We start from the raw sequence: 17,725 nt of genomic DNA, 5'->3' as shown, positions 1-17,725 counted from the left end.
AGAGTTGGGTATTCGCAGCGCCAGAGTCTCTTAACATTTTCCGAAGATAGATTTTTTTTTCTGTTCTGATGTTTCTAACAATGGTTACATATGGGTCATGTGACAGAAGGTAAACTCTACCAACCCACAATAGTTTACCCTCTGTCTTTTTTCAAACAACTTAAATCAGAATATGCTCGAGTTTGTCTTGTGATTGCTTGCGTTTGTTTGCGCCAAGGGAAGGTGCCATTTATGAGTACCGACAGATAATCCGACGCGGATAAGTAGCTAATCCCTGATTATATGGATCATTTTATCCATGAGTTTTATCAGATAATAAAGGGTGGTTTTTGTCCCAGTTTGCTTGTTATCTTCATGTTTAATGTATTCCTGACATATGGAAGATTTCTTATCGGCAGATAAGATTAGTTTGCCCGAGAGGTGGCGCCTGTGGGATATGAATAATCTGCTATTGAGTTGCAATGTTAGATGAAGTGATGTTTGTCAATCTAAGGTCACGTGACTTGAAAACCTGCAGGAAGAGGGACGATTGCAATGTGCTTGGTCACGTGACCCATTGAATGTGTTTGCACACCATGTTTCTATGTTTCTATACATTGTTATTTTGAACTTCATTTTGCAACTATTTTTATCTTTACAGTTTAAAGCTCCAATCGTTTTTTTTGCAGAAACATAATTAAATGTACTAAAGATTTCTTTAGTTGCAGGATTTTTCTATAAATTAAAAGTCATATTTTAACGACTTTTATACATTTTTCTTTGCCTATTGCCTGTGGTTTTTCATATCTTTAAGGCCGAAAACCCCCTCGTATTATGCAGTTAATCTATAAACAAATTTTAATTTTTGTTTTACTTTGATTGGTTGGCGACTACAAACCAGCTGGCAAACATACTGATACAACAAGACACGCAACCATGCTGAGACCACCGGCATTGCCAGCTGAATTATTAAAAAAGAAGAAATGATATAATATTGTCTCCCGCACGGAAACACGGTGTAGGACAAGCCAAGCAGCGCCGGTGCGCCGCGGCTTACCTCCCGTGGTGAGGTGGATGACTGCCCGGTACACTGATCAATAGTTCCCGTCTCGTACGGGACAAACTCTCGCCATCAGAACAAACAAAAGCCTGACCAGATGTGGAATATTAATCATGAATTTTATCAAAGGCAGACGCGTTTCGGTCTCTCATTTCTGATGGACCTGCTCATAATTTGTATTGTAATATTATGAATGGATGAGTGGTACTTTGTTTGGTCTGTACTTGAAAAAATGTAGCCTATATATATCACATGGTGTGTGTAAATGGGATGAAATTAATAAGACATGCTGTTTTGGTACATACTTAAAAAACGAATTGTTCAAGGTAAAATAAGTGTTTTAATATGTTAAAGTCATGGCCTTTAATTTTAGCCTTTAGTAGGATTCAGAGCTTGGTATTTCGAGAGCCGCGTTTGTAACAATGATGAAGATGCATTTGGTCCGGAAATCTTCATTATACTTCACTGATTAATAGCTGCGGTGCTGGAAAAGCGATACAAATGATACATTATATCGATTCACCTGTTATCCAATTAGATGCAGCGAAAATGTGAAACATTCATACTCTCACAGCTCTGATAATCTGATTATGTTTTTGTTTTATACCACATAAGTTTAATTCAGTTAGCCGTATGTTTGAAATCCCAGGCATAATGTAACGATTTATCCTGGATGCTCGTGTCTTTATTTTGCTACAATAGCCCGCTGTGTGGTGAAGAAATACAAATCATTTAAGTGATACAAATGATAGAGGTTATCGCATGTTAAGTAAGACAGATAACCTTTACCATGCGTGTACACACACTGATACCGATTGATATATAGTTAGTTTCCGATGTGGTATCTTTCAATTATAAAACACATGCGAGCAAAATTAATGACAAAATCTGGTGATGCGAGTCGGAAAAGTACAAATTTGCCATCGCTAAATCGTTCATTTAGACAAAACGAAACGGTATTATTCCAGATGAAGTTTTAGCCCTCTGTTCCCTGATTGGTGCAAATTGTAACAGAGATAAAGTTTCCCATTGAGTACTTTTGAGTTTCCTTCAAAATGTGATTTGCAAACACAAGTCATGCATTCTAGTCTGGGGGTGTTTGATTTTTAACAAGCTTATTTTTTAATCTTGATTCAGTTTTTTAAATTAAGGACTGAATTCTGCCAACAAACTCAATATTCGGATTTAAATAAAAACAAACTTTGAAATAAATGCCTGCTGAGTTTGGAAAAAGCTGTGATCTTTGGGAAAATAATTATAATTTATATAACAATAATTACAATTTCTGATATTTCAATTTTAGTCAACCCTGATGAATATTCATAAGTCTTCTTTTAGTGATGGTGGCCCCTAACTACGAATACAATGAATCACCGTCTGTCTCGCCGGCCGATGGCGGCGTCACTGTCATTTCTGGTGACTTGACACGAACAATAAAGAGACTCGTCTAGGTATCCGGCCGGCTACGCTAATCGGCCTAATCGTTGAACCAACAATGCCTTTGATATGTGTACATTGTGCTCGTGCGTAGACCAGAGATTTGGCCTTTCACGAAACGAAGGTTACAGTTCGGTCGCACGAAGGGTTTATTTCTTTTACTGTTTGAGATTTTAAAAAAATAATTGAAAAATAATCTGTTCAGTGGTATATACATGTAATAACAAGGACGATGAAAAAACAACTTTTAAAGATTCCCTTTTGGTATTTGTTTATGTTATTTGTTTTTCTTTTTTATGATGGTCGTATAAATTACTGAGCAATGTGTTAAGTTCAAGTGTCATAATATTGTTCATTTGCTGATTCGTTCATGAGTAATATAAATGGTTTTCAAGATTTGCTTTATGGTTTCCTGTTCAGTTGTTTTTGGTGAATGCCACGTTTAATACGTTGCATCCCATTAATTGAATTTGTCTGGTATGGGTCCGTAAAGAACAACGTGTTTTAATCATCACAGCGTCCCCTTTATACGTGTACACGTACATGTACATGTACTGTGACAGGAACTCCATCGATACGCACAGCTAAATCCGCAATTTCGTGAACGTGGTCGTTCCGCATGCATCGGCGCCGCGGCGGCGCCATGCAGTATTCAGCGCTGATAATTACGTTCCGAACCGAACAACCCGCCCCGATAGCCCCGCCCACCTCATTTCGTAGTCCACTCAAATTGCTGGATACACAACTCACGGTCGTTTGATAACAAATGAGCCCCGCTCATACGGGGATCACTGCATTTACAGTTCATAGATCCGGGCCTTGATGTACACAACGTGCAGTCATTGTACAGTACATGTGCAGTCATTGGATTCACTACAAAACTGCACTTCGCTAAAAGCGGTACCCTAACCACTCAAAACACTATCGCTGACGATGTTGCTGTTGTGAAGGGGCTATCATTTCTTACTTGAAATATGAAGAAGTTCTGGTTTTATGGAACAGTTTATCAACTGCATTCAGTAAGGATTTTTGGAGTCACTTGTCAAACTGGAAGGCACATGGTGCATGCGGCACTAGCTTAGCCCGGGCGCTAGTGGCGTTGTTACGCACAACCACAGGGACCGGTGAAGTCTGTAACTGTATCGTGGATTTGTTTACCTAGCTAAAGACTTGCAACATGGATCGGGAAGTGAATGGACTACGGGCGGTCTATACTCTGTGTGTCTACACCTGTCTCGTGCTTTGTAGTTGTACTTTTCGTCTAGTATGTGGTAAGTTTGAAAATAATGTATCACTGACGGTTTACCCATTTATTCATTTTCCACTTTAGGCAACATTTAGCGAAGTATACGGACTTCTTGGTTCTTCCAGCGTATCAACCTAAAATTCTGATCAGCGCGCGCGGTCCAACTTGCAGGCCAATCATATTGCGTGAAGCGTGAATACATTTACATAATTTGTTCACGATGAAAAGATGAATTTGGAAGTTTAAAGTCGTAAAATTTAATGTGGACGGCCATTTATGTTTAATCAGTAACCACCATTAACACCTTTGTTTCGTTGATATTTTTCTATTGCAAAGCTTGTGTGTTCATCAAATTTCATGGCATTTTTATTTTCTTTTACATGACATGAGGTTATTGAAAATCAAGAAATAATATCACAAGGAAACCACACTATATTTATACAGAGGAATCCAAATTGTCCCTTAACTACAGTATTACGCCGTAAATTGTCGGGTAGATTTGTCATTTATTTAATTGTTTTGATTGTTATCCATCCTCAGTTACTTTCAAATATTATGTGTGTATCACTATCATGAATTATTATTTTGGAAGTAATTAATTATGCCAAATTTGATTTTCCAAATTTGATTACCAGTGATTATACCTTTGGTAACTTTCAGTTCGGCCATTTTTGCTCAAACCATGTACCAGCATGACCAGTCTTTTCAAGGACAAACTGATATCTCATTTCTACGTGCTTCCATAATGTTTGACAATCTCGCGACCCCCGGGTCAGACCCCCTCCTGTCTAGAGTTCATAATATTTACTATTCCAATGACCATTTCTGACAGTTAGAATGGATAGATTTCAAGCATCCAGGCTGGAATTTCTGGAAGAGAGATCTACATGTAGATGCGCATCTTAGCACTTTGTGCTTCCATGGTCAGTGACTATGGTGACAGTGTCGAGGAAGGAAATAATGTATGAAATTCAAACTTTGTTTATGGAAGTTAACATTCTTAAAGTTTAATTTTGTACGGATGAATCGAGCATTGGTTGAGTATGTTTGCGGTTTTTTTAACCAAATTTCCTACCGCTGAAAATGTTACGCTTCTTATAAGTTATCTCTGGTGAGTGGTGACCTTGTGGTTGTAATAAAAAGTACTATAGTTAAACTGATACTGTTTTAAAATGGACATTCATCTGAAATATTTTAGCATTATTAAGACTACATCATTTTGAAGGTTTATTTAGGTACGAGTTTGGTGATTGGTATTCCTGTTGTAATGCAATGCAAGATCGATTCGGACAAAGATGGGAGAAGGACCTGCTTAAGATGTGTCAGTTTTGCTCAGTGAGGGGATGAAGTCATGCGGAATAAACTCATTTACGGTGTTGTCTGAGAACACGAAGAACACAGATCGTCACCAGTTAACCAGTGCGGTGCAGCGAGGGAATGGTTTTGGGATCAACCGTACACAACTAGCTCCACCCCAGCGACCGAAATCAGCAAGTGACCCCGTGAATTTGGCTCTGGCGGACCCATAGGACCCCACAGTGCCGTCTCGCTCCGGCAGTAAAGTGGGCAGCACAATACATCATCTGCTGAACCCTGACGGTGATAATACACCAGCCCCTCCGTACAGCTCAAACTGGATAATAGCCCAGAGTACACAATTCTTAGCGAATTAATCGACTTTTTTCCAGCCAAACCACTGGCGCTAATGCCTGGCGGGCCTGAGCTCAAGAATAGCCTTAACGCATTGATTCCTCCCTCCTTACCGTTGTTGGTTTTGCTTTGAGATTTGCTGAGAGGGCAGCGTGTTGCTCGGTCTTGTTTGGGACATCTTTAAGCCTTTTCTTTGGGGGTTTGCTATCACAATGTTGATGATGAGTCTCGAGAGCCTGTGATAGACAGAATTTAGAATTTGAAGATGATGTTTAGCGTATTTGATTAACGTTTTTTTCAGTTTGGCTACAGAGTTAGTGTTTGTCAAGTCAGTGAAGTCTCGATGGACCGGCTACTTCTGCTTCATTTTGCTCTTGTCATTACAAATGGAATTTGTAATCCCAACGTCATGATTGTTCAAGTTGGAATTGTGAAATTACTTTGTCTTTTGAAGTAGTTGTTACTAAAACAGTTGGGAGTATAACGTTTGTGTGCCACACTTTCAGTTTGAAACGCGAGTAATAATTGAAACGATGATAGTTTTAGACATGGCCGCGCGCCTGAGTACATTGCACAAGGTTGTTGAGTACCACACGCCACATATGGGTGTCAATTTTAGGATTGACCGCTCGGCCGCAAATGGGCCTCTTGACGGATGCCTAGCACCCTCTAAAACAGCTACATACTAAATATTTAGGCTCTTGGCTTGCTTGCTTTGCGCGTGTATACATAAACCAATGATCTTTGGAACCTTTTTATCAATGACTCTTTATTATATGAACTGCATTTTACGGGATCTACGGTGGAGGTTTTTGATGAAGTCGGAGCTGTCGCACGAGTCCATGTTTGTGTTTGTATAATTCTCCATCTCTTTATGGTTACAATATAACAAAATTATGACAATATTTGTTGACGGGATGACTTGGAGTGGCTTGTGAATGCATTTTAAATGGTTGGAACTTTTGATGATGGTGGAGTGTTTCTGGTCGTGAATGCAAAGTCGTGCCTTGGGTATGCCTACTGCGAGCTTAAATGAACTCAAGGTTGTCCGTGGATTGTAAATGCAGAAAGCAGACCAACCTGTCGTATATCTATCAGTCTGTGAACAGACATTTATTATAGTCGGAGGTCGTAAATGGCAAATCAAAATTAACTTATTTAAAGCTCTCCTTGACTTCTTGGAGTCCATTCTGAATGGTGCAAATCCCTGCTCTAGGTCGAGTTGTGGGTTTAGCTTGTTGATGTTGTAAAACGCCCGATGTCCACAGTCTTATCTTGAAGTTCACTGTCTGAATTCAAAATGATTTTGCCATGTTTTTGTTTGATATGGTTTTTCGTGTAAACGTTATCTTCAGTATGACCGTCCGGGTAGAAACCCCCAGCTGAAATGAGCAAAAGGTTTTTGAGTTTCGAACAATTGTCAACATAATTTAATTATAGCGACATCTGGTCCTGCTGATCTTGTTCTTCTATTTTGGATTTGGTTCAATAAACGGTTTGGAAAAGCTCCTCATTAACTTTAATTTCGACTCGCATTACATATTTATTTGCGCCAAGTGAATGGGTTTACAGTTAAATACCACAATACATGTATTATGCATGGCACAGTAACACTGGTTAGTGTTATACCATTCAATGGGATCATATGACATCGTTTATCTGGAACCAGTCTGTTGCATTCAACAGGTGTAATACAATCCAGTCGAATTAAATATACCAACGTCCTGACTGCGGTGTCGTCTAACTTGCAGAAGGATTGCAAGAAATGTTGGACTGCTCCCATTGTACTCCTTCCTTTGAGAATTTGCATTTTTTGTTGTTTGCAAGCAAAATTTGAGCTTCTATCGAGACATTCAGCATGCTGCTGCCCTAAGTTAAACTAGTTCTTGTATCATTCTTGGCACTTGATCAAGTTGATGATATTGATAAAATTGTTGAAAAGTTTTGTAATTTAACAGATATTGTAATATGAATACAGAAATTTGTTTTCATATTGATAATGAATATTTGTAAAGAACACAAAAGTCATCATTTTGTGCCAACCACTTATTTTTTTTTTCATTTGGATCAAGTTGAACATCCATTATTCTTGATATCTTAGAATGGTGTTTTTACAGTGTTAGCAGTTAATCACAGCAACAGTATTTGTCGTAATTGAACAAAAATAAATATGCACAATAGACGGTAAGACCTATGGCGCCGAAAGTGTATTTTATCATTTCTGCTCATACGGCGTAGTGGACTGGAACGCGCTAACGGAAATGTTGCAGGGTGCCATTGGAAAGGTTCGAGTTGGTTGCGGACGACAACTCGGCACCGCTTTGTTCAAAGTCCGGGTGGATGGTAGTTAGCTACGATTCACTGCTCGAAAGAAACACACATTTTCAGTGATGGACGAAGAACAGAATTATTTATCACCACTGGTTATTAGTCGGGGAAAAACCAAGCCAAGGATAATGAGCAAGTTAATTACGTTATGGTAATTTCATACGCCTGCCAACTATTACAGTATTATGTGGAACAAACGAGGAATCGCGTATGCTGGTACACATGTAATTAGAAATGTCAAGGGTACCAGCCTAATGTATTTGGCTGCTAACGACTGATGTGGAGGTAATGTGCTTGTAAAATATAAAGTACAGCAGAAAGAAGCATTTCGTCATATTAAATCAACTTTGCTTTTTCATTTGTTATTAAGTTTACTCGTCTGATTGGTGTTGCTATTGTTACCAGGAATTTTTACAAATTGGAAGACATTTTTGAGAGATATAAATGCTACAAACAATTCTTAAATGGAAGGAAGCGAGATATTTGGGGAGTGCAAAGCCACGTTGTGTTGAGATTTTGTTGTATCAGTCCTTTACAATGATGCTGTGTTGTAAATATGTACGGCTTTCATCCTTCCGTCGCCATGACCGCGAGTACAGCGTGGTCATGGTCAAACCCTTCACAATAAAACCTCTGGCTCCTCGCTGGAATACCCACTGACTACTGTTGCTATTCCATTCTCGGGCTTACCACTGTCTTTCCTTCATGCGGAATAACGCGTAGACAATGAATCATTTTCAACACAAAGGAACGCGCAAGACGGCGCTGGGGATTGCTACTTCCTCTTAAACCATGGAGTCTGGCCTTGAGACGTCATTTCTAGAAACCATGCACTTGAGGTTGGAGTCACTTTATTGACAAGCAGTTTCACATCATGAGAGTGTGTCGGTGTGAAATTAATAACATGGTGCACTGTCAACATACGAGTAGAATGTCTGTCTGCCTGTGTCCACTTGATTAGACTTGTGCTTATTTCAATTTGTGTCTGTTGACATAAATGAAAATGTTCTCAAGTTGACTAGATATGTTATGGCCGTCTAAATAGTACGTATATGTACAACATGGAAGGCAGTACATCTCAAACGATATTCCATTCACATTGTCATTCATCCCGCGTGATACCTTAATTCTTCCAAATACCATGCTGGATTTACATAAAAACATGGTTATATCATTTTATCAGTTGATTCGATGACACAACGTTCTAGAGTAAAGTTAAATACTCGTAATTATGAGGATCAAAATCCTTTGTCAAGATGAAAGAAAAAATCCTTTCAAGTTTGCCGAACGCTCATTTCTCATGAGAGAATACCTTTAAATGTAACCTACTTTGTCTAAATCACCATTTAGGGAGTATGCTGGAGTCGGCAATTGCAAACACTGTATTTGACTTATGAAACAACAACAAAATGTCGTTTATGGAAATGGTCGATATTTAGTTGTCGTAACAATGCATCATATCGTTCTCGTTTCTTAATCTTGGAGCTCTTTCTCTGGAGATTTTTTTTATTGTAAAATGGCACCTTCTGGCTAGACAATTAAGGTGTGAAAAGTGAGGCAACACGGTGGAAGAAATTTACTGAATCAAGACCATATTAGTTATTTAGTGTTGGCTAGTGTGCTACTACTGCCACTGGGCAAAAAAAACGAAACATCTCACACGAATTGTCAAACGTCAAACTACTAACATTGAATTGGGCTTCGACTATGATTTACCAAAAGTCGGTGCCATAATTAATGTTCAGATTGGTTTCCATAGCAATAGCTGAAATGTATTCTACATTTCTAGGCCTACCCCATGCCATGTAGGCATTGGGGTAAGAAAAACCCAACGTACGTTGTGTGGTGTAGTAGTGAAAGTCTGCAGCCCCAGGCGCCTTGTATGCATGAATGAACGCCTAAAGAATACTGTTTGTTTAGCGATGTGACAAGCCAAGCAACGTTAACGGTGATTGCAAGCGAATTCTCTAGGCCGATTACGACAGAATGAGTTTACTTATGCTTGTTAGATTTTCCATGATGTGTGTGTCCGTTGTGCGCTACCAAAACTGTTTAAAGGGTTGAGCGTTGGACGAGAACGCGAACAAAAAATTAATTATACTAGAACTATCCTTGTTTAGTTGACAACAAAAGAACCTGCTTGAAACTGCTTAAAAACATCCAAATTGCTCAGATTTGTTATATTTTTGATACTCTATTTTCTTTCAATTTCTGAATTAGTCAGGCTTCCATTGTTCTTATACTTCTGTCTAGGGTGGATAATGGATATTGTTTTTGGCTAGTCAATTCATAAAGCAGTCCACTTTTAAAAAGTCGATCTTGTTTTTTATGGTTGAAGTAAGAGGATTCCGCGTCTTCGCGCAAGCTCCGAACTAGAACGATCGCGAGAAATTAATTTGAAGATGATGCTTTGTGAGTGTCCTTGAAGCCCAAGTGAAATTCTTCCCCAGCGGAAAAAAATGGTGTGCCGCTGCTTGGTATCGACGGTCGTCTTGTTCTGCGCATCGAACATCAATATTGCAGAGCAGAGTTTGACTCGGTGTTCAGTCATTGTGGTCGATGCCATTAAGGAAGCAGACGACATCAAGACGACATCCTGCTGCCATGGCAACCATAGAAGTCGTAGTGAATGCTCAGCTGTGAATTCCGTCTTAACGAGGTGAAGTGGAGTGAAGTCGGAAACGCCAGTCTGCTTGGCTCTCATCGTCTATACTCAACCTGCTTCTTAATTTACTCATAAGGCTTTTATAGATTTCTTGAATTTCAGGGGAAAATAGTATCTCGCAATGTTTGCTTGTCTAGCTTCTGGACTGGAGATGCAAGGCTTACATTCGGATTGAAGAGCCATCATTGGGTATCAGTCTAGGCTATTTCACGCAGGTGTGAAAATGATTGAACTCATGAGCTTGTCGCGCGCTCAGCATGTCTGAGCCTATCAGAAGCGTGGATGGATCTTGCGAGCTCCCCTTACACGATGGGTTTTACATCTGTGAAGATGCCTTGTCAGTGTTCAGACATGGAATATGCATTATGGGAAGTCGACGCAGACGCGTTGCTGCGTACTAGCGACGATTAGGCGCCGTAATTATTATTGGGCACAATTTTTGGCGGAATGGTTGGTCGTTAGGGAATTGTGGCGGTGTTGAACGGTCGTTAGAATCGTGTGTACGGGAAGACTGGCGTTATGGCGTTATGGCGTTATGTAATGAATACTTAGCGGACGTCACGCTACATCCATGGCTGCTTATCTTGTATTTACATGTCATGTAGAGATAATCCCAATTCAGTTTCATTGAATTATTGAAAAGTTGACAGGTCATGCATACACCAACTTCACCGTCCTGAAATTGACGTGTTCAGATAGCTAACTGGAAGAGCACATGTAGTATAGTAGTACGATTGATTTTGCGTAATGTTCAGCGAAGTGACTGAATTTACACATTGCAGTGAAGTTTCGCTGTCTGCTGTATGATGTTATTGCGTCGTTAGCTGAGCTTTAAAAAACTTTGTTGTCCGAATTTATGGCTCGATAGTTTGGGTTTAAAACAACCGAAGAGCTCCTACACCGATAGTGACCGATTTGTTATTATTTTATTTATTAGATGTCATTTGTTTGTATTAGTTTACCCAGTAGGTAAATAATAGCACCATTAGGCCTACTTACATGTACATCATCTTAAGTTTGATCCATTCCATTGTGTTAAGTTGATGTATTCGCCAGCTGGACGGAGCCTTCATATCAAGGAGGAAAAGATGAGCATTGATAAAGCAGGTAGAAAGAATGAAGAAACATCATGTCAATCTCCTAGCCTAATGAGCTCCCCTGGAATCTCAAAAATATCAACTCGCAGTGTGCATTTCAGGTATCATGCTTGGTAATAAAAAGATAATACATGTTATCGGTTTTCAGTTCTGAGCTCTGTTTACTCTATTCATGTATTACACATGTATGCACAAGTCATCTGCCAGCTGAGTCTGGATTATTTTTAATAATCTGGGTTGTATTCAGTTTCATGCCTGCTGAAAATATTTATTGAGAAAAAACAGTTTTGGGGTTAACTTTTCTTGAGAATTTCTTTCCAGTTTTTTTCTTCACGTTCAGTGCCTCCACATGTTTTTCTAAAACCAAATTTCCTGTTAACGAACTCAACTTGGTTTCGAATGGGATAGCTTAAAAATACAGCCTTACACTTCCAGTGTCATGCTTGATGCTTATTGACGGCAATTTCTGGGTCATAGCTCGTGTGTTCGGAGTTCGTGAAACCTGATATTTTTGCAAAAGGGCAAGCATTAAAATTAACTTTGCAGGAAAAACAAAAATGAACATCATCTTCCCAGCAAACAATATAATATTTCCGTATGGCCGATATAAGAAGTCTAGCTTCCTATCCTCATTATCTTGGAGCCTCGTTAGTCGTCAAGAGTCAGGAGACACTGTGTCTCTGCAATCCAACTAAGCCACAGTCACACGCTCCAGCAGCAGACCAAGTCTGGTCATTAACCGGAGCTAGACTGATTAATGTCCGTCCCAAATATCATTTAATATTCATTACGACCAACATGGAGTATCATTAACCTACATTTAACTACAGATTACATCCAGTTGTCATGCATATTCATGAGATGCCGTTTTCATGTCGGTATTACGACGTGGCCGAGTAGGAATTTAAACTGTTGTGAAAATTATTGCGCTTGCGTCATTCAGATAAAGGTGTAGGATCATGTTTATCAAATTGTACGTCATCTTAAGTTGAATTATTCTATTTATTGTAAATCACGTAAAAGTAAATAAAAAAATATCACATCAATCGCATTCCGCTGGAAATGAACATGCATTACTTTCGTATCTGACAATAAGCAAGTTCAGGAGACTTTTTAACTGTCAAGAATTTCAGTTGGGATGCATTTTTTAATTAATGTTTTGATGTTGACCTGTCAACCTTGTACTCTATTCCTCACCTTGACAAAACAGTAAACACACCTAGAAACCACATCGGCACCCCACAGCGCCTTGATATGACACCCTACCCTTAGCCCTCACTTGCACCTCTTGTTGTACCCCCTCACACCCCCCCCCCCCTTCGCCTAGGTCCTCATCACATCGATTCTTCATCTCCCTGTCTGTTCCCATCAGATCCTCTTAGGCCAAGACGGACAATAATTGCAGTAATTGGTCTCCCCGGAACTCTATCCATCATTTTTGACAGTCTCGCGGGAAAGAAAAAGTTCGATGAATTTTTTTAGTTCGACATGCTGCTACGCTCGGAGCGTAGCTGCGATTTATTTTGTATAAATTTGTCTGCAAAATCTCCATCTGTAAATCTTCATTTATATATATATATATATATATGTTCTGAGTAGAATTATGCCATATTGGAACTTTTGTACATCACGTATTAGCGTTTTCAAAACTTTAAAAGTAGCCATTCTCTGCAATTACTTATACTCAAATGTCAAAGCCTGATATTTTTTCATGCACTTGTCCTGCTTTTTTGACGAAATGTTCTTATTTCATTCGAATCGGGTTAAAAAGTGTGTTTATGACAATTTTAATGTTATTACCATCTACGGGTTTCTGTAAGCACCCCGTGCGTAGAACAAAAACCTTTAAATCTTGAGGAAGTGTATTCATTTGCATTTAGTGTAGATTAGAGGAGTCGAGTCCCAAGTCCAGGAACGCGGATCAATCAAGCGACGATCTGCGGAGTACGTTGTTCTATTTTAAGCAAACTCTCCTGCTTATCACTCAGTAAAACTGCTAATCTTCCTATCTTTTATTGGTTCTTGTTGTTACCCTACTCGGGAGAGATGTTCAAACAGGCTTATCCATGGAAGGGCGGCTGGCCGGTGCCGTCGTGTTTGAAAAGAAGACTAGCGCAAACTGTAAAGTGTTTCCTTATGATTCCAAGTGTTGATTTTGTCGGTTGTCCTGACTTCTACATGCACATTTTCAGCCTACAAAATCCTCATTTTGTGAACATAGTTCTTTCTGCTTCGTCTTATATGAATCAAAGTGGATTGGAAGAAGAACAGACATCAAATTGAAGTGAGCTCACTAATTATTGAGGTTTCTGTCAGTAATTTCACGCATGCGTAATAGTAATATACGTTGTTGCATAGCCACTGTCGTTTATTTGTACTTGTACTAGGCGAGGTTTATGTGATAACATGAAGCGCCATGGTGATGGCAAGAACCTATTTACTGTCAGAAAGCAAAATCTAAATATGTCTACTTTTGGATCATTCAAATGCATCGCATGCCTGGAGGCTTCGGGGTGTTAGTTGATTTGAAATTCAACCCCATACTTTAATTTTGCCCCCGATGCAAAGTCGTGCAAATTCTGATACGGTTGGTGGGGTAATTATTGACCTAGATTTTGTATCCGTTGTGGTGACGTATGGGCCCTATAAAGAACGCCCTCTTATTTGTTGTCACCTAAGCCAAGTACATATATTACTTGGTAAAAGCTTTGTTGGGTTCACTGTCATAAACGTCAACCATTTCAATGAGATGGATAAAAAGTTGGTACCTCTTTGTCATGGGACATGCCGTTCTCCCCGGGTGCCTTGCAAGTTGCTTTGTTACTCTACATTCTATAAGAGAGGATTATTGTGGTTAAATATGGCAGAAATATTGTCACTGCCTGGGCCATTTATTATGTATTCTTGAAAAGAGCAGCTGCTTTGGAACTGTAGAATTTCAATTACACACAAAATGCAGGCCTGTAAATACGATTGAATTGTACATGTGGAGACTTGTGTATTTAATAGAGAATTATTTTAGGAATCGATCAAAGTTTTCAAAACAAGGAATTAGAAAAAGCATTAAGGGATGTGCAGATAGTGAGATACCGTGTTGTAAATGATAAATTTCCAAACGGAATGTTAACTGTCAAATTGAAACAGTTTAGAAAGCATCCGGTGTAAGACTAAACGGGTAATTTCCGCTAAACTTAAGTTACTTTCTTGGGAAAATAACAGGAAAGATAACGTTTCATTAGATAGGAAATCCCAGGATTCATTTACGTAATTGACTTGTGTTCTGCACAAACTCGCCCTGCCACAGACAAGCCGACAACCAGCGCTGCGGTCAACCTTGTGCCCAATGACCCCTCGGACCACGCTCCCACCCTAACCCAACATTCCTCAAGGGGCTTCCTATACCTGGTTATTTTTCCTATTTTGAGCATTTGAAGGGAGTCTGGTCTCTATCACAGTTATTTGTTCACAAGCTCCATTCTGTGACTATCACACACAGGACAAAAAGCTTAATAGCGGCGCTGTTTTCATCCCCCGTCTGCAAGCGGGTGATTTTTAAAGCCCTGTCCCTCAGGATATGTGTTCTGTTCTTCGTAATCCGTGGAAGGTAGAATGGACTTAAAACCTCACGTCACAAACCGAATTATCGGACTCTCTTAGCCGTGTCAACCCGCTAGGCGTTTGATACACGGAGGTTTTGTCAGTTAGTTGACCATAAAAGTGAAGTGGGAATGTTATATCAGGTTTTAAAAGTTATACATCCGGTGATGTAAACTACCCAGTGTGCACTCATGCAATCCTTGATGCAGTTTTTTTTTACTAAATGTCTTCTTTTTTTGCTTTGGTTAGAGCTGTATTTTAGGGGTAATTAAGTGTATTACTTAGTGTTATTAGTTTGGTTTGCATGACATGCAGGAAATTTTATACAATTGAACTCTTGATTTCTGCATTGGTTTGAACGTTATTTATTGATCATTTCTACCTGGTCACTATTCCAACGAATCATTACTTGTCCCTGAAGAGTCTCCCTTTTCACGCTCCTGTTTTCCTCCTCTTCTCACCAGTATGACGGATCTCTGGGTTTAGAAAACACTCCTGAATATTCTCTGACCTTACCGCATGATGAAGTGCAGACGTTGACCATTAGTACGCTCCCGACACCAGACTGTATAATGCCATTTTTGTCAACGCTTTCAAATTGACCACTGTTGGCAGGCTGTGTTGCCTTCAACGCTTCTCTTTCTTTGGCGCCTTTTGGGAATTTTAAGTGGACGGAAGGTTGTGAGTGATATGTTGTCTAGGTTACAAGCAGTATTGCGCTGTGAAATCACCTAGAAACAAAGACACTTTTTAGAGTTATTTCTGTTTTCATAACGTCACTGTAGATGGTTTTCTAAGGCATCACAGAGCCTTGGGATTCATTTCATAATAACTTCCATTAACTTCCCGGATCATTCTGATCTGTTGCATGATCGTAACAGCGATGTTTTGGGTGAAATGTTTACATCAGGGCGGAATAATTAGAGTAATCCCTACGACTTATTGGGACCTTAATTTATTCAAGATTTAAACAATTAGGAGGTACCCTGAAATGACAATATTAATTTCCTTTGCTCACTGGGCGTTGTGGTTTCGATGTAATCACGAGCAATACAGGTTTCCAAATGCCGTGAATTGTCAAAATAGGCCTGACGGTTTGAGTTATGAACAACTTGATTCCCTTGACCCAAATGCCGGTCGGTATTGCTCCCGTTTCCCAGGGAATAACTGGACTTCAAATTGTAGAAATATTATCATTCTTCCAGTTAGTGTACCATATATCATAAAAACGAAAATACATTTCTTGAATCGTATGTCTATATAGTAGACTGGACAGAGCGACAGTAAATACAGAGTTATGTTCGAACTGGATACCCAATTATTTTCACCAAAATATTAACATTGATAGCACTGCTGGTGTAATTTACGAGTCGTTTTGGTAAACTATGGAGTGGTCCGCACTATTTCAGAAGTCCAGAGTCAGACGGCGTCCGTCGCCCATGTCACTCAGTTCATATTTTATGATCCACAGATCCAAGTTTTGTGTCTTAATATCTAACGCACAGCCGCACACTGTCAATTATAAAACATAGAAATAAATGGCAGAAACCTGAATGTGTATCCAAGTGTTGGGCTGAAAATAGGCAGCGTTTGTCGAATAAAACATCACCGGTAATGATATATTGAGCAATATGCTGTAAATTAGACCTGATTTGGGAAGAGTTTGGACTAACTATCGCAGCGCGAATTGAAAGAAAATATAAGGGGAAATGTATATGGGTGAAGTGGGGTCGTTTTGCAGGGACGCGGGCCGCGACAGCACGGCGCGACATCCGTTCTCACCCGTCTAAAACACGGCAGTGATGGGTGTGATGAGAACGCTTGAATCGCTCCGTGGTGTGTGGGAAGAGAACATGAGGTGAAGAAAACTAGGAAGGGTACAAGGAGACATAGTGTTTCCTTTTGAAACGTCTCGTAGATTTCTTAAAGGACCCGACTATTTTTTCTATATGAATGTGTATCTGAATCTGATGTTCAATCATGACTTGATGGACACTGGAGCTTAATTAATTACAGTCCCGCTTGAAAAGACAGGAAGTACATGCTGTGGCTGAACTGGAAACGTAAAATCTGTTTGCTGAAATGAAGATCTGAAGAAACTTAGACCTTTCCTTGCACTTTTTGGCACTGTATCTTGGCTATAACTTGGATAATATATTGATAGATTCAAGATGTATACGCAAAACTACTTTTTCGTTTTAATCTTTGGAACGATTGAAGGCAATAGATAGCATCATTCCTGATTAAAAAGACTGACAATATCCGTTCGATTTCCGTGTCATGACTAATTTGTGCAGCTTTGACAGGAGTCGATTTTGACGTATCATGGTGCGTGTCTCTCAAACAGCTCGTGAAATTCACCAAAACGGAACTCCCTTTTCAATTGTAATAAGTGGCGATCTGTACTTTCATGTCTGGTATGGTTCCCTTGCGGATTCATTTTGTGTGAACTAACTACAGTGGAGTTGAGATCTGCTTCTAGAAAATTGCTTGTGAAAGAAAAGCATGTACGAAAGCACTGGAGATTATGCAGAATTAGGGAATTCCAGTAGACTTCCTCTTAATTTCACGTCTTGGAAGTTTGCTAATAGCCTGAAGTCACTCCACTCATCGAAGGATTAAATCAGCGAGGAAGGGTCGGTTCCTTTCTCGAGAAGAAAAAAAAA

General features: G+C 39.5%; 1 protein-coding gene across 1 annotated transcript in view; it reads left to right on the top strand.

The window, feature by feature from the left end:
- The first annotated feature begins 3,237 nt into the window (after positions 1-3,237).
- The window catches only part of LOC119728932 (BMP and activin membrane-bound inhibitor homolog), a 29,412-nt gene continuing 14,924 nt past the window's right edge, over positions 3,238-17,725 (top strand). The window contains exon 1 of the mRNA XM_038201377.1: positions 3,238-3,747. Coding sequence (XP_038057305.1) covers positions 3,654-3,747 — 94 coding nt within the window. The 5' untranslated portion in view covers positions 3,238-3,653. The remainder of the gene's footprint in view (positions 3,748-17,725) is intronic.

The sequence above is a fragment of the Patiria miniata genome, unplaced genomic scaffold, assembly GCF_015706575.1.
Source record: "Patiria miniata isolate m_02_andy unplaced genomic scaffold, ASM1570657v1 HiC_scaffold_20, whole genome shotgun sequence".
Lineage (NCBI taxonomy): Eukaryota > Metazoa > Echinodermata > Asteroidea > Valvatida > Asterinidae > Patiria > Patiria miniata.
The sequence above is the reverse complement of the archived record's forward strand: the minus strand, read 5'-3'. Positions and strand labels throughout refer to the sequence as shown.